The 24,325-nt window shown below is 48.4% G+C and overlaps 1 protein-coding gene across 1 annotated transcript in view; it reads right to left on the reverse strand.

Moving 5' to 3' along the window:
• GAK (cyclin G associated kinase) overlaps nucleotides 1-24,325 on the reverse strand; it is a 2,243,070-nt gene that overhangs the window by 1,956,943 nt on the left and 261,802 nt on the right. Inside the window, exon 6 of the mRNA XM_069626358.1 lies at nucleotides 20,779-20,904. Within this exon, the coding sequence (XP_069482459.1) occupies nucleotides 20,779-20,904 (126 nt within the window). The remainder of the gene's footprint in view (nucleotides 1-20,778; nucleotides 20,905-24,325) is intronic.

The following is a 24,325-nucleotide window of genomic DNA, read 5'->3' on the forward strand; positions in this document are numbered from 1 at the left end:
GCGCAGGTCCAGGATGGGTCTCCAACCCCCTGTCTTCACTGGAATAGATTCCGGAGTCCCAGAGCTGTTGGGGAACAAGCTCTATTGCTGCTGAAGTGTACCAAGGGAACGTGCCGTCTCCGTATCCGTCCTTATGGCTTTAAGGGATTTGGCAATCGTCGTCCCGAACAGGTTCGGATTAAGGTTTGTGGCCTTCAACCATCCCTGCCGATAGAGGCAGACTCAGTTTCCCATCTGCCGGCAACCTGTGTCGGCGATGTCCACTGCCACTGTAATGGCATGGTCCGACGCCACCTCCCCTTCCTGAAAGAGGACGAGAGCTTCCATTTTCTTGTTGTCAGGGAGGAATTCCATGATCGGGCCTAGCTTGTAACAAAGCTCCCGGTCGTATCGGGCCAAGGTAGCCAGAGAATTAGCTGGCTTGATTATGGATGCTGCATTTAAATTTCTCTCTTCCCCATGGTGTCCATCTTCTTCCCCTCGTTGTACGGCGGAACTGATGATGAATCCGTGCTAGCCTAATGTTTCCTTGCGGCAGTTGACACTACGAGTCCGGCGACGGTTGTGACCTCAAGCACTTAGGCGTGGAGTCCGGCACACTGTATTTCTTTTCCAACCTGTCTTGTTTGGTTGCAGCTGTGCATGGGTTCTTAATGAGGGTTAGGCCTTCCTCCCAAATGTAGTCCAAAAAGGGTACCGCCATGATAGGCTTCCTCTAGGACTCGTCACTGGTACAAGAAGCCCTTTTTCTTGGTTGCCTCGGGCACCAGCTGGAACAGCTCAGAGGCCCTGAAGAGCGAGTGGAATGATCCCACCGCCACCTCGTCTGGTGGAGAGACTATGAGGGGCGTCCAGGTGCAGTGATTCATTGTCTGCCAGGATGAAGTCTTCATCCTCGTCGGTTTCCGTGGCTGTCTCCCTACGAGTGTCCGAGTACGTATCCAGGTCCGCTGGTGGAGTTGGGGCCCAACATCGAGCAGGCTGACGTGGAGGCGTCAGATGAAACTTTCTCTCCTTACGTGGAGGCGGATCAGGGGCTTGCGGCACCACAGTTGTCAGTGCTGGGGGCAACCTCTGCTGGATCTCCGACACTAGGGTGTGGGGAATCAACAGGATGTCCATGGATATGTCCCTCGACTGTGGAAGGAACAGTGGAGCGCTAGGCCAAGCGCCGCCATCCTCGTAGACTGTATGGACAAACTCATCCGTGGATATGTCCATTGGTTGAATGCAAAACTTGAGGGCTGTTTTGCGGCCTCCTTGCCCCCCATGCCCCTTTTCCTCCCTGAGTGTTTTGTACCAGTGTCTCCCCCCTCCTCCCAGGGGTGCTTGCAGCCTTCGCTGCTGCCTCGGCGACCGTGTCGCACCTTGGAGGCAGGGATACAGTCTGCACTGTAGAAGCCACCCTCGTTGGATCGGCACTTACCGCCGCTGTGGTAGTCACAGCATGTCGAAGTGGTCGACAAGGACTTTGGCTGCACCATTTGAGCCTGCGCCCCTTCTTCTATTCCCTCCGACCTAGGATTTTCTGATTTCTCCTGTGACTTGGCCAAGGTGGACGACTTCCTCTTTGAGGAGGAGCTCGATGACAGACTGGCTATGGAGGCGGATGGCAACAGGGAATCCTTATCAGCAGTGAACCAGGTGGAATCAGACTTGCGGTTCTTGGCCACATCTTGTACCCCCACGGATGGGGCGATCTCAAAGGACTTTGACCTCTTCCCAAAGGGATCCCGCTCTTCGGACCGGATGGTCCTGGGGGAGGCATGACCCTGCTCGGAGCACGGGGCCAAGGGCTTGCTCCAAGTGAGCCATGCCGCCAGCCTGCTATGCCTGTCTTTGTCTTTTTCAAGAAGCCCAGTCATATCTCGCACCCATCCTCGTTGTGGTCTAGGTGCAGGCAGTAAAGACATTGTAGATGTTTGCTCTCCATGAAGACTTTCCGTAGCTCGCATTTGGTGCAGGGTCTGGAAAGGGTCCTTCCCTCCTCCCCCTCCATCATGGTCGGAGGGCAGGAAGTAGGCCCAAGATGGCCTTCCAGAAACTGATGAATCTTCGCCCTTGAGGGGTGCAAAACTTCACTGACAACTGATCCTTGTTGCTAGCCGATGAGGAAAGAGCACACGAAAAAAATTGGAACAACATACAAAATAGCTTGGCGAGCAACTGAAGGACTTCCAACACTGAAGCGTGCAGTAAAAATCTGAAGATGGCTTCTAGAGGTGGAGCTTAGTCCTCTCGCTATCATTAGATGGGGAAAGTATGACGCAGAGGACAGTGATTGGTTTGGAGGAGAACAACATGTTACTTACCAACTGGTAATGTTCTTTCGACTGGATGTTCCTCCAACGTATTCCTCATCTTAGATGTATTCCATCCAGCTTTAGCTGCTTCGGAAATTTCTCGGCAGAGGGTGCCGTGCGTCGATGTCTTCGATTCGAAGTACCTCTAAGGCCTCCGTCGAGGGTGATGTCATCGGGTATACAAGTAGCAAGCATGGCGACCCTTGGCCTCAGTTCTGTTTTTCCCCTCTTGCTCTGCTGTATAGATAGTGTAGGTAGCCAGGTGTCAGCCTTGCGAGAGTTGAAGTGGTAATAACACCAGAAAATCTACAGAGTGGTAGGATGGGAAGGCGATGAGCAATACGTTGGAGGAACATCCAGTCGAAATTGCATTACCAGTTGGTAAGTAACTTGCTCTTCGAATGGATTGTATCCTCTAACGTATTACTCATCTTAGATAAACATCCAAAGCAGTGTAGAAAACTCTCTGGAGTAGGGAGTAGATTTTTAATACCATTATATGGCCGAATATAGCACTGCTTTACCAAAAGCAAGCTCTTTAGACTGGTGTTAGGCAGAATCCTGTGCAGTGCCCTTAGGGACACACTACGCACAAATAAGACTACAAGTGGCAATACAAGTTCACCTTTGGTACAAGCCTGTACTACACTGTTAAAGTGGTAGCAGTAAAGGAGCAGCCAGACTTATCTCAAGAGCAAATGAGCAGCAGTAGAGATTACACCAAGGACTACAATTACTGTGACTCAAGCAAACACTGACTCAAGGTTTTTGGTTAAAAAGTAAAAGTACATTTATTTTTTAAACCATCAGTTCACTTCTATTAAATTAAAACCACACGTAAAATACACTACACACAACCAATTCACTTTGTGCAGAACAACTCAAGGTAAGTACCTTATGATTTGACGGACCGGTGTTATGAAATTACCAGGTTACTCACCGTAGTGACCACCTTACTCCTAGTCCATATTCCCCTTTCCTCCATACTTATGGTACATCTCTCCGTCGTGTGGGACAGGACCGGAGCACTTTGTAAAAAGCCTCCACATTTTTCCCCAAAATGTGTCCTTCCTCTCTTTCTTGCGCGGAGTCCGGCATGCCGCCGTAACCCTGCGCATCTTCGCTCCGCCCCGCTCATCGCCCATCAGTCCTTTTCTATCGCCAGGTCAAAGACCGATTAGAAATGACAGAGGAACCTTATTAGAGGGGACGGCGGGCAGGCGTATGGAGGAAAGGGGACTATGGACTAGGAGTAAGGTGGTCACTATGGTGAGTAACCTGGTAATACTCCTACGTCCCGTCCCCTTTCCTCCATACTTATGGGAGATTCCCAAGCACTCCTTACAGGAACTATGGGTGGATGGAAATACCCCTCACTGAAACAGGTTCTTCAGCACAGCCTGACCAAACTGAGCGTCAGCCCTTGAGCTCATGTCGAGACATTAATGCTTACAGAAAGCAGATGGGGAGGCCCAAGTAGCTGCCCTAGCAATGGACTCCCAGGGGACATTTCTGAAAAGCAACTGCAGCTGCCTTGCCCCGCACCAGGTGTGAATGAATACCCTTAGGAGGTTTCAGCCCTTGGACAGTGAAAGACTCTGTGATGCAGGCGGCAATCCACCGAGAAATAGTTGCCTTAGACGCCTACTTGCCCTCAGGGTTACCGAAGGTCACAAAAAGTTGAGAAGAACTCCTAAGCTCGGAAGTCCTGGCCAGGTAGAACTTAAGAGCTCTTTGGTATCAAGACATTGCAGAACCCTCTCAGCCTCAGAGACAGGGTTCGGAAAAAAGACCGGTAGGGAAATCGACTGATTAATATGGAATTCAGTCAAAACCTTCGGCAGAAAGGCTGGGTTTGTCCGAAGGACTACCTTGTCCTTGTGAAAGAACAAGAAAGGATGCTCCACAGACAATGCCTGGAGCTCACCCACTCTCCTTGCTGACGTAACTGTGACCAAAAAGGACACTTTCCAGGACAAGTACTTGAGGTCCACAGTAGCCTTTCGTTCAAAGGGTTTATGGCACAGCGCCGTCAGGACCACATTCAGGTTCCACGGCGGGTGCGGATTACGAACCGGAGGGTAGAGGCGTGTCAAGCCAGCAAAATGCCTCTTCACCACTGGGTTAGTCAGGGAATAAGAACACTGGTCTGTAGAAAGATAAGCAGAGACCGCTGAGAGATGAGTCTTGCATGACAGAACATGAACCCTGACTCTGCTAGAGAGGACACGAAGGACAGCACTGTGTCAATCGTGGCCACCCTTGGATCCAACTTCTTCTCCAAACACCAATGACAGAACCTGAGCCATTTACTCTTGTACTGAGATCTGGTCGAGAGTTTCCTGGCTGCCTGGATAATACGCATGTTATCCGTAGACAAATTCAGATGCTCTAAAGACTTGAACTCAGGCACCATGCCGCCAAGCTGAGCGATTGAGGGGAGGGGTGCCACAGCTGCTGTTCCCCTTGGTGAAGAAGATCGGGTGTTACTGGTAACCTGATCGGCAGATACACCCACAGGTGTTGAAGCTCTGAGAACCAAAACCTGGCCGGCCACCACGGGGCTATGTGTAGAAGGGAACAGTTCACCGAAATCTGCAACTTCCAAATTGCCCGGTGAACCAGAGGCGGGAAGGCGTAAGCTCTCATGTTGTGCCATGGAATCTTGAGAGCATCCCCCAGAGAGGAGGCTCCCAGCCCCCCTCCCCCCCTCTGGAGGCATACGGAGGAAGCTTCTTGTTTACCGCCGTAGCGAAGAGGTCCACCTCCGGTGTGCCCCAACGTGAGAAAATCCATGAGAGGACCTCCGCCTTCAACTCCCACTCGTAGCTGACCACTGTCCGCCGGCTGAGGGCATCCACTGTGACATTCAGCTGGCTCGGGATGTGCACTGCAAGCAGCCAGACACCACGAAGCACGGCCCACTCCCATATCTGGATAGACAGGTGCACGAGGGGGGGAAGACTTCGTTCCCCCTTGTTTGTTGATGTAATACATTGACACCACATTAATGATTTATGTGCAGGAGCTTGTCCTGAGGCGACCAGAGGTCAGAGACCTGAAGAAAATCTAACGTCGCACCCCACCCCAGCAGGGAGGAGTCCGTCGTGATCGTCACTATGGGGGCTGGGTCCTGAAACCCCACACCCACCGACAGGTTGCTGAGAGATGACCACCAGTCCAGGTCCCCTCTCATGGAATCCGGAATCATTATCCGCTTGGAATCCGAGTCCACAGCCTGACGCCAGGAACTCCCAAGAGCCATCTGGGTCCGTCTCATCTTAGGACGAGCAAGAGGAAGAGCCAGCACGCACAAGGCCGTGAGGCCCAGAAGCCTCTGGAACCACCAGGCCGACATGCTCTCTGACTGCACAAACATCTGACACGTGGCTAACAGATCCGCCATTCTGTCCCCGGTCAGGTACACTCTGAAGTCGATCGAGTTCCAGCGAAAACCCAGGAAAATCAGGTCCTGCGAGACAGTCATGGAAGATTTCCGCCAGTTCACCGACAGCCCAAGATGGAACAGGAGCTGAAGGAGAGACTGGAGATTGCCCGCTGCTGCTAGCGGACAAGGGCTGCTTAAGAGCCAGTCGTCCAAATATGGATACACATGGATACCCTGGAGACGAAGATAGGCCGCAATCACCGACATCATCTTCATAAATACACGCGGCACCGAGCTGAGGCCAAAAGGAAGCACTCGAAACTGGAAGTGCTCCTCTCCCAAAGAGAAGCAGAGATATCTCCTGTGTGGGTTCCAAATCAGGATATGCATGTACGCGTCCTGAAGATCAACAAAGCTGAGCCAGTCGCCCGTCTGCAAGGAGGAGCGTATCTGGCTGGGCATAATCATCTTGAATTTCTCTTGGGGTAGGAAACGATTGAACTGGGAAAGGTCTAGGATGGTGCGCAGGCCAGCCTGGTTAGGTTTGGGCACCGTAAACAGCTGGGAGTAGAAACCCTCCCCTCGCTCCCCGAGGGGAACAGCTTCCACAGCTCTGAGGTCCAGAAGTTTCTGAACCTAGGCTTTGAGGGAGGGCGAGCCCGACAGCTGAAAAGGAGGGTTGAGGGGTGGGGTAGGGGGATAGAGGTAAGCGGAAGCCCGCTCGAGCGACTGACAAGACCCATCTGTCTTCTGTGATAGTCTGCCACGCCTCCCAATGAGACGCAATGCGTCCTCCCACCGGGGTCTCGTGCGAGTGCGGAAAACCCTCATTTAGTAGGTTTATCAGTGGCGGTGCCACCTGAACCTGAGGAGGAGGTGGGAGAAAAACCGCATCCGTTGTTGCCTACGGCGGTTATTCCCCACAGGGGTATCCACTCTGCAAGATTTGCAGTCGAGGAAGCCCCTAAAGCCAGAGGAGGGTCGACTTTGTGACAACGGTCTCTCGGTTTTAAAAGGAGCCTTCACCAGGACAGACAATGACTTTGCTGTCTGCGTGCGATCCTTCGTCTTGGTGAGCTCTATATCTGTTGTAGAATGAAAGAGCTCCTTACCATCGAACGGAAAGTCCAACATCTTGTGCTGCACTTCTTTTGAATATTTAGTGGCATGCAGCCACGCCTGCCGTGAGGTATCAACCCCTAGCATAAGGCCCCGAGCCGAGGTGTCTACGTGATGAGCCGCAGCCTCCAGGAGATCCTGGGCCAAGACCCTGGCGTCGGATAGGCCACCCTTGAAGTCTTCCAACTTTGCGACCGGGATGTGCTCCTCAAACTCCGACAGACCTTTCCACATCCGCCTATTAGCCCCCGCTAATATCAACTCAGCATTGGCCTACCTGAGCTGCAAGGCCAAGTTGGCAAAGATTTTCCCCCCTAGGGAGTCAAGGAGCTTGTCCTCCTTACCCAGGAACTGAGTAGCCGTCGTGGAAGAGGATGCTGCAGGTCTGGATTGCAAAGTGGCTGCAGCCACCACCGTGGAGGAGGGAGGCGGACAAGACGACAGGGCCACCTCTTCCTCAGAATGTAGCCTGTACCTCGCGTCAATCTTCTTTCTGACAAAAAGTCCCGAGTGTGGCTTTTCCCCAGACTCTTCGGACCTCAGCCAGAACATCCTTCTGCAGGAACAGGCCGGTACCCTCCAGTGAGACAGGGTGAACGCCCCAGAAAGCACATCCTCCTGCGGAGCGGGTGCCTCGGGCACCGGAACATCTAAGAAACTCATCATGTCCAGTAACCGGTCATGAAAAGCTCTGATAGAGCAGGGAAGGTCCTTGTTGTCCTGATCGCCTTGAGGGTCATCTGACAGGTCAGGATCCTGCTGAGCCGTGTCAGGCACTGCCTTGTCCACTGGGGACAATGGAGGAAAAGGCGGAAGAGCCGGGGAAGGCACCACGAGCAAGGGAGGCCCCGGCGGAACCACCGGAGGAACGGGTGGAGCCGAAGGCGTAGGTGGACTTATCTCCCTGAAAAGCCCTTTGAAATATTCCCTCATGGGGTCGGTGCGCATAAGCGCTTGAAATTTACCGAAAAAGGCATCCTCCGGAGACTGTTTTCGGAACCTGAGGAGGCCTCTCATGAGGTGGACAAATCCAAGGACGTAGCGGGGAAGGGTGCCACACCGGCCCCTCCACCGACGTATCCAAACAAATCAAAGGTGCCGCCCCCGCGTGCAACAAAACATTGTGCGGAAGAGGCATCCGGGTGTTCCAATCATAAACCGGCCGGTAAGGATGCACCCAAGGGACCAAGCCCTACACCAGAGGCCGATGGCGTAGTTGTAGGGGTAGCACCTAAAATGGCCGCCGCAGTCGTGGCGGGAACGGGCACCATTTTGTCCTCATCGGAGGGGAACTGCGGCACGTGATGTAGTGAGGCAGGGGTCCCCGTCGATGGATCAGGGGTCTTAATCTTAGCCTTAACATAAGGAACCTCGGCAGAGCCGGTACTATGAGGCCTGGAATGTTTTTGTGACATACCAACCGCCAAGTGAGCCTTCGAAGGAAGGACCTCGGCACTGCCGGTAAAAGAAGAACTTTGCTTCTTTGCCCCCTCAACAGGTCTGGGGTCACCACTAGAGCGGGAACGGTGAGCAACAGCTTTCACCAACAAAGCATTGACCGGCCTCTCAGAACTGTTGGTAGCTTTAGCCTCTGACCGAGGGACCTCGGACCCAGGCCCGGTAAAAGCCTTATCTGCGCGGGCCTCGAACATCCGTTCGGTAACAACAAGCCCAGCCAAGGGCTTGGGGCGAACCCCGGTCTTATCTTTGAGGGAAGCCAACAGAGAGGCCTCAGAGCGAGCTCCGGTACCCCAGGACTAATGTAGAACTGGGTCTACAAACCGCCCCCACAGGAGGGGCCTCGGAGCGTACTCTGGTATTCACAGGCCCTTTACGGAGACCATCGGAGGAAAGTCCGGTAGAATTTTTAGGGCCCCTCCCGGCCCGAGAGGAACCCGGAAAGGTAACCCCTGGCCGGGATGCTCTGAAAAGTAAAGAACTTACCGGGCGTTTCTTCTTCTCGTCGATGAACGCCTGAAAATGTGAAGGAGGAGTTTGTCGGAACACCTCCTCCCACCGCCCCAACCGAGGTTGAAGTGCCCGGACCGAAAGGGAGTCACAGTAAAAACAGGAAAGTCTAGTTTGAACGACATAGACAGACCAGTAAACGAATGCTAGCGAGAGCCAGAGAGGAAAAAAGGGAAGAAAAACTTTCAAGGATGCAAGTGCGTCTGGCCTCGATCGAGTGGAGAAAAGGACTGATGGGAGATGCGCGGGGAGGAGCCAAGATGGGCGGGGTTACGGCCGCATGCCGGGCCCCGCACAAGAAAGAGAGGAAGGACACATTTTTGTAAAAAAATTGGATGCTTTTTACAAAGTGCTCCGGTCCCGTCCCACAGGACAGAGAGATGTCCCATAAGTATGGAGGAAAGGGGACGGGACGTAGGAGTACAAAAGACGTTACTGGGAATACATATGCGATCACTTTTTGACAGTAATGACAGTTTGGTCTTACTAAGTATACGCGTATCCACGGAAAGAAATGTTACCGGGGTAAAAACACACTTAGCACCTAAGTTAGCAAAAGAAAGTTGGGGGCAAAAATCATAGGCAATACTTTTGTCAAGGCAGACAGAATCAGAAACACTTGTTGATAGGAAGATAAAAGTCAATAGGCCTGCGCCAATGTGAAGTGGAACCGGGTTCCTTTTGTCGAGGATCACACAGTCACAGTTCAAGATTCAACGTTGCCAGGAGTACTTGGATATTGTCAACAGAGGCAGCAAAAGTTATAAGAGGGAAGGAAGACAAGGGCAAGCCTTGGGTGAGGAGAAAAGGGTTCATCCAAGTTCCTCGAAGCTGGACACGGTACCTTATTCTTTGAAGAAGCTGGTGCCACGGCAGTTGTTCCTGGTAGTTTCCTGCAGACTCACAGTTCCTGGGGCTTCAGTCATGGGGACAAGGACGACGACGTCTGGAGTGAGCTGCACTACGAAGGGATGAGGCCAGCAGAAGCGACAGTGAATAAAAGGTGCGCTCCTTTAAAACAGGAGGTTCTTCAGATGGCTATCCGAACCACTACAGCAGGGTGCAGCGATTTCGACCACGAAGAGGATCCTCTGGCTGTGGAAGATGAGCTGGTTGACCTCACCAGGCGCAAGGGAAGACGACTCCGGACTGGATCTTCTCTGGTCTTTGAAGGGTAGATAGCTCCAGGACTGCAGCAGGGCTTCACCGGGACTCGGTAGTTGCAGCAGCCGTCTTCTCCGCTTCCTTGTAGTTCCAGTGGCTACTCTGACTTCCAACCCAAGAGTTCTGCCTTTTATGCGAAAATCCCCCATTCACTCAGCCTGGCTGTCAATCACGCAGCAGGGGGGTTATCCGGCCCGGACAACCACCTCAGCCAATTATGGCAAAGTGCGATTTGGGTTTCCTCTGATACCCTGTGCAGGGGGTGACTAGACATACAGCCCAACCTAGACACCCAGGTGCCAAGGGGAGGGCTTCTTTGCAGAAGCCTGCCAAAAGACGGTGAACAAAGAAGGCAAACCTGGTTTGCCGTGCAAAGTAAAACACAAGAAAGACTAACTAAAAGAAATGGCGAATAAACCCGACCGTAGCCAAAAGAAAGAGTATTTGGTCAAGCAGGTTTATGTTCGAGGCTAATATAATAGCCTGGAACAATACCACGTTTATATAGTATAATCGCGGTAGAAAAGTTAGGGTAGATACCACTGCCACCAGCCAAGTCTAAGGCACAGACAAAAAGGGATAGGCATTAACACTTTCCAGTACTCCATGTAAGATGGGGTGTACTGGGTCTGTAGTTTTAAATGACTACATAAATTAAATGACACTACCTATTTCTGGGGGACAGTGGTCAGCCCCTGAAAACATGGAGTAAGTGGGAAGTCTCAAAGACAACCCTGTGTCACTGCATTGAATGTGATGTGCAACAGACACAAAAAGGTGGGTCTCATGGAGTGGTGTGCTCCAGAGCCCAAGATCACACATACAGTAAAAATACACATGGCAAAACACATGTAAGAGTGGGGAAAAGGCTCGCACTCTTACCAAGTGGAAAGAAAAACTCCAGAAATCCAGCAAAGCTGCTGGGGGACTCACTAGGTGAGGGAAATTAGCCATAGAATGAGAATGCTCCCTAACAGGGAAGCAGACAGACTATAGCATTTAAAAAAAAGTGTGCAACGATGACCAAGTTGCTGCCTCACAAATAGATTTTATGGGAACACCTCTTTGAAGGGCTGTCGAAGAGACTATGCCTCTGGTGGAATGGGCCCTTAAGCCTTCTGGTGAGTCTTCACCCGCCAATCTGTAGCATTCTGAAATGCAAAGCACAATCCAACGTGATATGGTTTGTTTTGACACTGATTGACCCAATTTCCTTCCGGTGAAGCCAATGAAAACTTGATTATCCACTCTAAGCTTGGAAAGCCTAGAAATGTAAAAGCTTAAGAGCTCTTCTCGGGTCCGGCCTGTGCAATCTTTCCTCCTACTTACTGGGATGAGGTGAAGGGTAGAACGCGGGCAGAATAATTTTCTGATTTAAATGGAAATCAGACACAACTTTAGGTAAAAATGAGAGTTTAACCCTCAATACCACCCTGTGGAACACAGTATAGGGTGGTCCAGAAGACAGTGCCTGCAATTCACTCACTCTTCTTGCAGTTGTTAAAGCAACCAGGAAAGTGGTTTTCAATGTTAGTAGTCTTAATGGACAAGTGTGCATAGGGTTCAAAAGGGGCACACATTAATAAAACTTTAAAACCAGATTAAGGTCCCAAACTGGGACTTGGAAAAGGCAAGGAGGGAACAAATTGTTGAGTCCCTTTAAGAATTGTATTATCAAAGAAGTAGGAACATTCTTCCAAAGAGCGCTTGAAAATGGAAAGCGCTGCAAGATAACCTTTAATGGTCCCAACATTTAGGCATCTATGTGCCAGGGACAAGAGGAAGGACAACACTTCCAGGATAGCACATAGAAAAGGATTAACATTCTTTTCTCTGCACCAGTTGCAAAACTTTTTCCAACGGCACAGAGATTTTGTTGCTGGCCTCCTTGCCGAAAGCAACACCTCCATCATGTCATCTGGGAGGTCCCAATCCTTGTATCTCAGCCCTTCAGATACCAAGCATGAAGGTTGAGAGTCTTGACCTCTGGATGGAGAACCTGGCCCTCCATTTGTGAGAGAAGGCCCTCTCTCTGAGGAAGACGTAACGGAGGGCAGATGGACATGTCTAGAAGGTCTGGGAACCACGTTCTACTGGCCCAATCCGGGGCAAATAGGATCATGTGATTTCCGAACCGTCTCAATCTCCTGATGACCCGAGGAATGACGGGAATCGGAGGGAACATGCATAGTAGTGGGAAGTTCCACTCTACCACAAAAGCGTCCCCTAGGGCTCCTCTCGGAGGAAATTCCCTTGAACAATACTTTTCGCACTTCCGGTTGATTCCGGTCGCAAACAAGTCTACTTGGAGGGTTCCCCAAAGGGTGAAGATCTCCTGAAGGACTTCCTGAGCCAGTTCCGACTCGTGGGACAGCTTGCTCTGCCTGCTCAGATCGCCTGCCATCAAATTCTCCTCCCCGGCTAGATGAACTGCTGTTAAGGAGATTCCTTCTTGAATTGCCCAATACCAGAGCTGCATTGCCTCTCTGCACAGAGGTAGTGACCCTACACCTCCTCTTTTGTTTAGATAATGCATGGCCACTGTGTTATCCTTCATTATCAGGACATTTTGTCCATAATAGATGGCAGAAAAGCATTCAGCGCTAGTCTGACTGCTCTCAGCTCTAAAAGGTTGATGTGTAGTTTGGACTCCGATGGAGACCAAAGACTGCTGATTGTCAGATCGTTGGCATGAGCTCCCCACCCCATGAGTGAAGCGTCCGTCACTACTGTAATCTCCGACCATGGTTGCCAAAAACATTCTCCTTTTAGGATGTTCTCTGTCCAAGTCCACCACAGAAGATCCTGCCGAACCTTGTTCGGAATCTGAAGGAGATCCTTAATTTGACCTGAGAACTGGGACCATTGAGTCTTTAGAGCCCATTGAAGGGATCTCATCTTCAGGCATGCCACTGGCACTAGGAAAATGCAGGATGCCATGAGTCCGAGCAACCTTATGAAGTCGTAGGCCTGGAGATTTTGGGCATTCTGGAATTTGGAAACCATCTGAAGAATGTCTTGAGCCCTCGAAATGAAAGGCAAGCTCTTTCCCAAGGATGTGTCTAATACAGCCCCTATGTATTGGAGCTGTTGGGAAGGTGTCATTTCTGACTTCTTGAAATTGAGGGAGAAGCCCAGTCTGTGGAGGAAGTGGCAGGTGACTTTCAGATGATCCAGGACTTGTTCGGCAGAACGTGCCCCGATCAACCAATCGTCCAGGTAAGGGTAGATGTGAATCCCCCCTCTCCTGAGGTGCACTGCCACCACTACCATTAACTTGGTGAAGACCCTCGGGGCAGAGGTCAACCCGAATGGCAGGACTCGAAACTGATAGTGTGAGTCGCCAACTACAAACCTCAGGTATTTCCTGTGCTTGAGATGGATTGGCACATGAAAATAAGCATCCTGAAGGTCCAATGACACCAACCAATCCTGAAGCTGAAGGGCCTGAAGGATCTGAGAAAGAGTGACCATCTTGAACTTATCCTTCCTGAGGAACTTGTTCAAGCTTCTTAAGTCCAAGATGTGTCTCAGTCCTCAGTCCTCTTTGGGAATCAAAACATATGGGGAGTACCATCCCTAGTTCCTTTCCGCTACAGGTACTGGTTCTATAGCACCTTTCTCCAGCAGAGTTAAGACTTCCTGCTGTAGGAGCGGATCTGGAAACTTCAAAGAGTGTCTCCCTGGTGGATTGCTTTGAGGTTGCGTTAGAAAAGGAAGGCAGTAACCTTGGGCTATTATTTGTAGAGCCCAAACATCTGAAGTAATGGCTCGCCATTCTTGCAGATGCTGTGAGAGCCTGCCTCCCACCGGCATCTTGCGTTGCAAGTCCTCAAAGTGGTTTTGTGGCGGTTGCTGCGGCCGCCGATGGTAAAGAGGCTGCAGCTGGGGCTGGCTTTGCACGTTTTCCTCGTCCACCGCAAGTGGCTTTTTTCTGGCCTCTTTGACTGGCCATTCCTCTCGCCTTTCCATATGAGGAGTAATAACGATAGAATCGTCCCCTCCAAGATTGTCCTGATGCACGAAAAGGCTGAGGTTGCCTAACAGCAGCTCCTAAAGATTTGGCAGCCGCTTTTGAAGTCTGCAACCTCTCAAGGCTCTCGTCAGCCTTGTTGCCAAAAAGGTGAGACCCGTCAAAGGGCATGTTCAAAAGACGGTTTTGCAAGTCCAGTGCAAAACCTGACTTTCGCAACCACGCAAATCTGCCCATTACTGTGATAGTGGCCATGGACCTGCTCACACTATCTGCAGTGTCCAACCCAGACTGAAGGGATTCCTGCATGGCCTCCTTTCCATCTCTAACAATGGCTAGGAATCCTTCCCTTTCATCCCCTTCTGGTATGTGCTCTACCGCCATTGCAATGCACTCCCACAGTGTACGAAAATGTTGCCAAGGCACATGTGGAGTTGGCCGATTTTAACGCCATACCCCCAGCTGAAAATACCTTGCGCGCCCAACCATCCACATGCTTGTCGTCCGTATCCAGAGGTATGGAAAGGTACGCCACCTTATTTGAAGCTGTGGCTGTCTGGACCACCAGACTCTCTGGAGTAGGGTGTTTGGACAGATAGCCGGGGTCGCTACTGGAAGGGCAGTATTTTGAAGTGAGGGACTTATTCACCGGAGGAATAGAGTCCGGGGTCTCCCAATGTTTGGCCACCCTATTCTGTAAGGCTACATGGAAGGGTAAAATCGGATCTTTGGTGGGACCATGATCCAATATATCGGTCAAATCATCTTGGATGAACTGAGTTGGTGGTCTAGCCCATTCCTAAGTATTCAACCACCTTTGTCATTAATTGCCTATATGAGGGATTGGCATGTTCCCCTGGTTCTGGCCTGCCAAAATCTGTTTCAGGTGAAGCATCAATTCCACTTGCATTATGCAAGGTTTCCACCAGATCCCTCATCCTGCTTTCCTCAGAAATCAGGCATTCTGGGACATTTGGGGTGCTATATTCCAGTTCAAAAGGAACATCCTCATCCTCAGACCACTCCATTTCTTCAAAAATTTAAGTTAAGGATTTAAAATATTCTTTCCTCGGAAGAGGTTTAAAAACCTTTTCTGGGAGAGGTGTATCAGTGGAGCCTAAAGGCTTTACAACCTAGTTAGCTTTTTCTTTTGCTGTTATTTTGACAGCTTCTGGCTGAATTGGAGCCTTTGGGACATTTGGCAGAGGGCTTCGGGGTCGACGTCGACAAAGGCGTCGATGGCGCTGACGAAATAGGGGGCGTCGACGGAGCTGGCTTCGAGGGTATCGAGGCGCTCTTTGAAGGCTCACCCTTTGAGCCTTGTCGGGTTCCGGACAGGCGTCGGTGACCTCGAACGGTCGACTCCACTCGAGCGGCCATTTTCGCTCGGCGTCCTGGAGTGTTCCCTATCCTTTCTCCTTCGATCACCCGGGCTCGAGGGCGCGCGAGTGTTGGAATGGTAATGCTCCAGGCCAGCTTCCGAAGAAGGAACAGTCCGAGGGTTAGACTTTTCAAACACCACCATCATTTTTATTCTAAATGCTTCCCATTCTTCGGAGGAATAATGTTTTTGTGGGGCATTTCATTCTTTTGGGGGATTCGTCCGAGGACGAGGTGGAAGGCGACCGGTGGCATCTTTTCTTGGACTTTTTCGTCGAAGACAGAGTGGTGTGAACCACTTCGGGACCTAGACCAATGCTCTTGCCTTTTGCGTTGAGGAGATTTCTCCTCACGGGACCTCGCTAAAGGCTTTCTGGTCGGGTTTTCGACCTACCTGCAGTTTTCCCTTCCTCTCGCGCAAGGACTTCCCCGTCATTGCCTGACACTTCGTACAGGCCTCCATGTCGTGGGCTTCACCAAGGCACCACAGACATTCTCAGGGCAGGTCCGTGATGGACATTTTTGAACCGCAGGATTTACACTTTTTGAACCCCAAACGCGGGGTAGTCGGGGTCGACGACGAGGACATTATCGAATATCTTCAGTAACTGCGTCACAGAACTACTCGAGGCGCGCCGAGTCGCCGAAGCAACACGTACTGCGGAAAAACGAAACTGAGGCGAACGGGTGCCGCACGTGCTACTTGTATACCCGATGATGTCACCCTCGACGGAGGTCTTCGAGGGACTTCGACTTGACGACATCGACGCACAGCGCCCTCTGGTGAGGAAAAATTTCCAAAGCAGCTAAAGCTGGATGTAATACATCTAAGATGAGGAATACGTTGGAGGACACAATCCATTCCAAATACAGTTTTAAAGTGAAAGTTAAATAGTTTTTTCTTTTACTGAGAATTCCGAGCCTGACGACGGGGAATATTCATGAGCATGTGAATCCATGCCAGACCCCATGCTGGAGAAACTGAGTAGTTTATGAAGCCAAATAATATTGGTATAAAATATGGTCCTCATGCCACTTAGCGAATACTGGTCTGCTCTAAAAGATGATCTCTCACAAACTGGTGTCAAGAATCTCTCCTGGGTATGCTATGTACGAGATTTGGCTACAAAACTGAACCTAAATATAGCAGATGTGGTTTTGAATGGTTTGACTGCCGTCACTAAACTCCATATTGCCCAGAATTATAAAGATTGACATAGGACCATACTATCAGAAAGCAAGAACACATGTATGAGGGCAAGATATGTAGACCATGAAACACGCTTTGGTTTCAAAAGATAAAGTGATGAATCTGATGTCATTACTCAATTCCCAGAGTTAACCTCTCCCCATGTGGCCAGGGAATGGCAGCCGCTACCTGATCCCGACCCTGGGGGCGGTTATATGAGCGAGTACCACCTTAGAGGAGGGGACTGTCAGGGAGACAGGATATTGTTGGAGGCAACCACCCCCCCCCCCCTCCCCTTTTAGGAAGGTTTCCTCTATTCCCTAGACTTTAATGGCATATTGGCATACTCTTCCCCAGCTCCCATGTAGATCTACTTGAATCTCTTCCCAAAATCCCATTTGGGAACATATACGGACTACTGAGATGAGGAAGAGGTCATCACCCGTAATGAAGCTTGGTATCCACTTCTCCAACACCATTCAAGAGGAGGAACCACATCCACTGATACGAGAAAGAATAGCAGAGTAATGATGATTACTAGGACTGGGCATCCAACTAAACGGTTGTTGGAAAAAGAGTAACCAAACAGGAACTTTTAAAGCATGTCTGCTACACCTGATAGTGAGAAGGAGAGGAGAGAGCTGGAGACGCACGTCTGCCAGATGGCTGTAGCGAAGCCCAGCACCACGCTGAGGAAAGGTACACTGGCAGACAGCGGGAAGGCGAACCCAACGTCAGGAAGGTATTAAACAGGTGCCAGGGGTTCACCCCGAAAAAGTACAGAACGGCAGGAACTGCACATCGAATGAGGTACGGTAGCAGGACTGCGCCTATTGGGATGCACACCGCGCCAAGCCAGAGAATCCGATGGAGATGAAGCAATGCCAAAGGAAACTGGTAAGACCAGGGAAAGTAAAAGGGTTACCAGCGTATGGAACCCATCATCTAAAAACACTACAAAGTTATGAAAGTGAGCCTATGCCAGAGACTTCAGAAGATCCTGAATCACAAAAGGGGTATGCGGATGGTCTAGCAGGCTATGCCGCTTCAAAGAACCGCAGCAAGAAAGCAAGTTGGAAGACATTAAACAAATAAGTTGTGAATGGGCTATTAAAGTACTACCTAAAGAAGTGAAGTTAATGTGTTGTGTAACAAAGTCCTGGTAAGAGAGTATACCAGGTGAAGTTAAGTTAAAGTATTATACAATAAAGTCCTGCCAGGAGAATATACCAGCGGAACATAAGTGTGGATGCAAAATTGTGATGTATCGCAAGGAAAGTTCATGCCCTTGAAAATTATAAACTGTAACAGAAGGATCTCAAGAAAGACATTGGGCCTCATGAGTCCGGCGGTAAACGTGCCTGAAATTCCGCCAGGTTACCGCCGGACTCGTATTACCATTCCGCCTCCGTGATTCCCGGAATTCCCGGGGCATTACAACCCCGGTGACCTGGGAATTCCGGAGGCGAAATTCGGTAAATCCCCATTTCCATTGAGTCCTATAGGACTCAATGGGAATGGGGAAGTGGAAACACCAGCACTATCTCGTGATGGTGCCGGTGTTTCCACTTCCGCCTGCAGGCGGGTGGTGTTAAACCCGCCAGGTCAGACCTGGCGGGAATGACACCTCCCACCTGCAGAACACGAGATCACCCGGTCCGGAAACAACGTTGGCGGTGGGTTTACCGCCACCCTTATTTCCAGACCGGATGACTAGTAATGAGGCCCATTATCGTTATAATTGTGAACTAAGTACATGAAGAAAAACAAAACTCTTAAGAAGTATACCTTAAGGATGGATTGGAGGTGAATAGAAAGCTAGGGAAAGGGAATGATTTCCCAAAAGGAAGTGAATAGTCTCGTCTGGGTGAAATAGTTTACTGGATTTGAACTTTTATGTTGAACTTTGGTATCTGAACACTTTGAAAAACAAGAGACAGTACCCTTTTCACCTTTGTGTTACTTTAGAGTGTGAGTACCAGAGTAGAATTACGGACACCGGGTGGACTCTGTTTGGACATCTTGACACTGACAGACCCATTCGTTTTTGGTTGAGGTACGAAAACTCCTCCTAAATTAGAGATAATGGAGCATTTTCCAACACCCATTTGTTTTAATAAAAGTGTGTAACTACAAAACATGTCTTTGTGTCGGTGTCTCATTCCTGGCTCCTCACAATACCTAGACATCAGAGGATGGAGAAGCGAAAGTTCACTATTTGAAATTACGTCTGAGAAATGTTGAATTTACGTCTGAGAAATGTACCTCTGTCAATTTTCACAGGAAAGGAGGAAACTCAGACAAGTGAAAATCTGCCAAACAGTCAGAGAAGACTTTCAGCACTACCAAATATTTTGTTCTTTATAACCAAAGTTGAAGAAAAAAAGGACTATACCCGATTTATAGAAATTTGGATATCAATACTGTAGGCCAAACTGTATATTTGTTTTCCCACGCCCAAAATGACCCTATGTTATGGGCAGAAGGTCAGTACTTAAAAAGAGCTTGATGGATAAGAAGTACATTTTCAGGAACAGCCACTTGCCATGAATTATGAATTAAAAATTAAACCCTGAAGTGCTAACAATTCCTTGTCTTTTGCGTTACTTTCCCCTTCAAGCATCTCCTTCAACATTTCTGTGCCAAGGTCAAATTCGGATGGGGATATGACTTGATCAACCACTACCTCCGAAAAATCTTTTGCAAAGGCGTTGACATTTTTTGCAGTTGAAACACTTTCGGCAAGGCGTTGAATTCTGGTGTCAGTTTTTAATTAATTCAAAGTCTTATGAGGCTGATGTGGTGGTGACAAGGATTTGAACACCACATATAGGTAAATTGCTCTTCGGTGGTTTGTTATATGACAAAGTGATCAATAGTACACACATGAGTCATCAAGGTTCAGGCGTGTTATGCACATGATGTGTGAGTAATGCCTCTTGCGTCTAAAGTTTGTTACAACAAAATACAAGGCGGAGGATGGGGTTACTCAAAGTGGTCATCTAGAGTCTCTGGGCTATTCTGCTCAGCTGCGTCTTGGCTTTGTGAACCTGCCAACACTTGCCCAAGGTTTATGTTTGGTTGTGTTTTGTAACCCACCAGCCATGTGTCGCCTTTCACGGCGAACAACTTCTCGGTTTTCAATCTGCGTCGGTTTTCCTTCCCATTTCAGTGACACCGCCCTCAACTGGCTATTGGTCTTCTCCCTTCCCGTTGTCAGGTTTCTGGCAGTATCTCAGAGGGTAGCCAGTTATAATGTTGAATATAAAATGTCGAAAAAAATAATCTCGAAAAAAAAAAATTAGAAAAAATAATTAGCATTTGTTTTTTTATTTGTATGTTATTTTTGGGTTTAGCTAGTAAAAAATAAACAGGGGGCTGAGGGGGAACCCCCCCATTAAAAAAATAAATTAAAAAAAAAACATTTGAATTTTTTTTTTCCAAGATTTATTTTTGGACATTTTTAAATTCGACATATTCACTATAAACCATCTCAGGGATAGCCGTTAGCAAGGCTCTCCAACCATTCTCCAGTGGATCTAGCTGATTTCTCCTGGTTCTTTATTTTGACACTTTTATTTGTATGCCTTTAAAAGGCTGCACTGTAATATTTAAGTGATGTAGAAATGTTTGAGGCTGCATGCCATTGCGCAGTGAGAGTCGAACGCTTAGCGGTGCCCGTGGGTGAGCAGCAGATCAACTCTGTTCTGAGTCGTTGAGTTTTGCTGCTCGTAGAGGGAGGAGAGGCCTTGCAATGCTCCCCCTTTTCAGGCAAGCTCGGGGACCACTGTGGTAACTTCATGTGCCGTTCTCTCTTTTTAAGCAATTAGTGGAATTGGGCTGCTAGTGTGGTACCTTGTGGGGTGATGATTTTTACAAAGGGAAGAAAGGTGTGTAAAGTGGGTAAACTGGTTGGAAGTGTTGGTAATGGTACCTAAGGAACCTGCATCAAGGGTAGAACAAAGAAGGTGGGGTTTGAAGACTGAACTACCTGGGTGATGCATGGAGGTTGGAAAGGAGAATGTGCGTTAGTTTCTTACTTTGGACTTGCACCCAGATTAGATTTGGATGCTGCAGGGAAAGTGGCTGGCTTATAAATGGCTCTGGTCCAGGAAAGGGTATGCAGGGAACAGAGCAGTACACTCCATGCCAAGTACTGACAGACATGCCTTAACATTGTACTCATTAACATATTTCACTTTCTGGTCAGGATCAGGAGTAAAACATTGTAAAACACATCACATTATGCATCATTTGTAACATGAAACAGGAATAGGCACTATATACATCTCACCTCATCCTCGACAATAGCTCGCTTCTGTGCCGACCAGCTGTAATCTGGATAGTGTGCAATGGTAGTAGCACTGCCAAAATCACATAGTTTAATTGTTCCTTGGTTACTGATGAGTAGGTTTTCTACCTACCGAAAGAAATATATTTTTCACTGCAAACATCACTTGAAAATTGCCATATTGAAAAACAGCCTTTAATTTTTTAAGAATTTCGTAAAAATGTCATATTACCATTTCTTTCATTTATCCAAATATCTTATGCTTTTGCTTTTTCTTTTCATTTGCTAGTTTGTCCAAGCTACAGTCAACATATTCCAACAAAGCACATCTCGCTTAAGCTTTATAGCACACCCTAAAGTGCTCACGCTTCAATATACAGTCACACAACCAGCTACACTAGGCAACTTATAAACAGTACAATACTTTAAGAAAATGGCTGCCATTGGAAAAAGGAAAAAAACATTCTGCCTATTTTGAAGCAGGTTCATACTCCACCAGACATTTGTTTTCAGGCCCCTTCAGACATTGAATTTCTCATTTCAGTGTGTCAGATTTGGACCCAATAAAACAAAGCAATGCAAAGTTCTGCTAACATGCTATAACATGCTATAATGGCAATGCTCTAGCTATGTCCACCTATCTACTTGTGGAAATGGGAGGATATGCCAAGAGCAATGCATCTGCCTGCTCCTATGGAAATCACCTAATGCAAGGCCTGAAAATCTTTGCCAAATAAAAATGCCCCACAATATATAGATTACTCTTTCTCAAAGTGGGAACTATTACAAAATACAGGGTCACTAATCTAATGAGAATCATTATTTGAAGGCAGGATGGTTGCAAAATATTAGCTGGCATCGGGGGTTGAGGAGAGTTCAAACTACACTAATAGAGCTGCAGAAACACCAGACTCCTAGACGGCTTGCTGACAACTACCCGTGTGGAGTCAAATGCAGGTCGTACCAAATCTGTTGAAGCCCTGCAGGGAGAGTACTCCATAGGTATATGAAGAAGACTTATGGAGAGGCGTGACACTTGGGAGAACGGTGTGAGGTTAATGCTGGCTAGCATACAGACCAACATAGAAAAAGCACCTTTTGGAGCAGTTGGACAGGGCATGGATAAGGGAATCCTAATCACTTAACATGATTCAATTGTGCCAACGAGCCTCAGCTCCGGTGCAACGCCCGGTGGATGGAGACTGCCCTCTGGCAGTGAGCCGAGTAGAGGAGCAGCCTATGAAGACGAAAGGGAGCTGGTACCGGGGCGGAGACACCGCCGGTAAGAAGACATTAAGAGGACATTAGGAACTGTGAGTAGTCTGGAATGAGGGTCGGAGACAAGGTTTTCATATTCTCAAGCAAAGACATTTATTGAAACAAAAATGGGTTGGGAAACTGCCTAGCTAGCCCTATTCTAATAGTAATTTCCCTACTTAAAAATCAAAATGAAAAGCAACAGTCAGCATCAGGAAGTGAGTAACTGAAAAGCGGTCCAAAACATCCTATCCCGACTCTCACACTAATAAACAACAATGTACAAGGGAATGTCTTTTTCTTGATGTTACCAAAAGTGTTCAAAATCCAAAATGTAATAAGGACTCCAACAAAAATGTTCTTCAAGGTAGAGACACTTTGAGCCAGAGGGTTGGTTCCCTTCCCCTGGTTTCTTAAATAGGAAGGTAAAGTTCCACTTTAATTAGCAGTTCTTTTGTTTCTGACTGGACTCGCAAAGTTCTTATTGGGATCACAAGTTATGCAACTGTCTTTTTGTAAAATTTCCTTTAACTCTGCCGATTGCTTGGTGTACTACCCTACCAGGACTCTTCCCTTAATCTCATCCACCTGGTATATTCGCCTGCCAGGTTCTCTTTTCTAGTTCCTTTAAGATTCCCTCGTATACTCACCTGCAAGGAATCTTTATATAGCTTCAACTATCAGTGTGCTCGTCTCCCAGGACTTCTCTTAATTGATTCACAGTTTGTTGGTTATACAAAAATGGCCTATAGCATGACTTACTTGGTATATCTGCATACAACAGCACTTCCTCAAAGTTCTCCCCGATACGGGCATCTCATGCACCTGTATTATATATGAGTTTTTCTCTTGGTACTGTGTCTGGTCTGCACACAAACGTACTTCTTATTGGGTACTGCGTTAATACTTTGTCTTGACTGCATTCAAATATTCTTCTTATGCTTTGTCCATTGTTAACAATCTAATAATTATCAAATGAGGGTAGGTATGCTTGTTGGAACACCCGGTCCCAAGCTGCTTTGGGTAGACTCACTGGTCTCTTCCAGCATCTCAGACTCTGCCCGCGCCTTTGGGGAACAGCTGCTTCATTTGCTTTCCATCCTGGAGTCGGCAGAGGGCCTTAAAGCATTTCGTGGGGCTGCACAGTCACAAGCTGGCTTCCTCTCTCGGTCTGGCGTGACGAACGCTGCTTTCAGGAGTGGCCCGACACCCAGGAGCTTCTATGCAGCTTTACGTGTCTCCACAGCTTTTCCTGATAGTCTGCGGTGTCCTTCCTTTGGTCCTGGTAACCTCTTCTGTGTGTCTCACGTTCCCGAGCCTCCGCCTGGAGTTCACCGTCCTCTCCTGCACTGCTCGCCTTGTTAGTGCGATCACCATCTTTAAATGTCCCATGCAAGGTAGGCTCTGAAAAAAAACGAGCCTGTATGCTGTATTTCGAGCACCTGTCATGCTGTGAGAACTCTTTCATCATCCTCATTGTGTCAGTACCTGAATGATTATGGAAGTTGGAGCCCATGAAATTCATTGGGCTTTTAACTCTCAAATGGTTTTTCTCACAACGTGTACAATAAGGCACATTAGAAGCAGAAGGTGATGTGCGAGTTAAGGGTGTTTGGGTTAAAGGTGGGAGTCGGACTAACATGTGATAAGATGGGGTTTCTTGATTTCTTCTACAAGGGGAAACTGTTAGAGGACAATAGGCCATTAAGTTGCTGGGTGTCAGTCTTCCTCGTGAGAAAGGGGGCAGGAGATACTGTGTCATCCAGTGAAGTCCTAACATATGACTTTGACCCAAGCAGTTTGTTCTTTGACATTCACCATATGTTCCTATTAAGTCCTTATGAGCAAATTCTGGGTGTGCTTACAAACTAATTTATCACTGGTATGACACCAAGAAGACTGCAAAGAAAGGTGTGGTCTTGTGGCTAAATAACAAACTTTTGTGGGATATATTGACCCACTCAACAGCATTTCCCCACATCACCAAGCTGCATTTGCGCAAGAAACAGCAATATGACTGTGCTGGCTCCTGTGCGCACCAGGACCTCAAAACTGCTTTTTTGCAGCAACAAAAGATGGCTGCACCGTCCTGCCAAGCACACTTCGGGCAGGATGGAACAAGGGGACACACTGAAGGAGCGTGCCAGAGAGTTCCGAAACATATAAATGGAATAAAGTGAAAAAGCAGCACTGCTTTGCTGAAAACCCAAATTTCCCCTTCAAAATGAAACTTTTTCACCCTTTAAAAATGCTGCTTTGACACTAATTCCATTTGTTCTGTCTTAAACTACTG

Source organism: Ambystoma mexicanum, chromosome 6p (genome assembly GCF_040938575.1).
Source record: "Ambystoma mexicanum isolate Mex_15411 chromosome 6p, UKY_AmexF1_1, whole genome shotgun sequence".
NCBI classification, from domain to species: Eukaryota; Metazoa; Chordata; class Amphibia; order Caudata; family Ambystomatidae; genus Ambystoma; species Ambystoma mexicanum.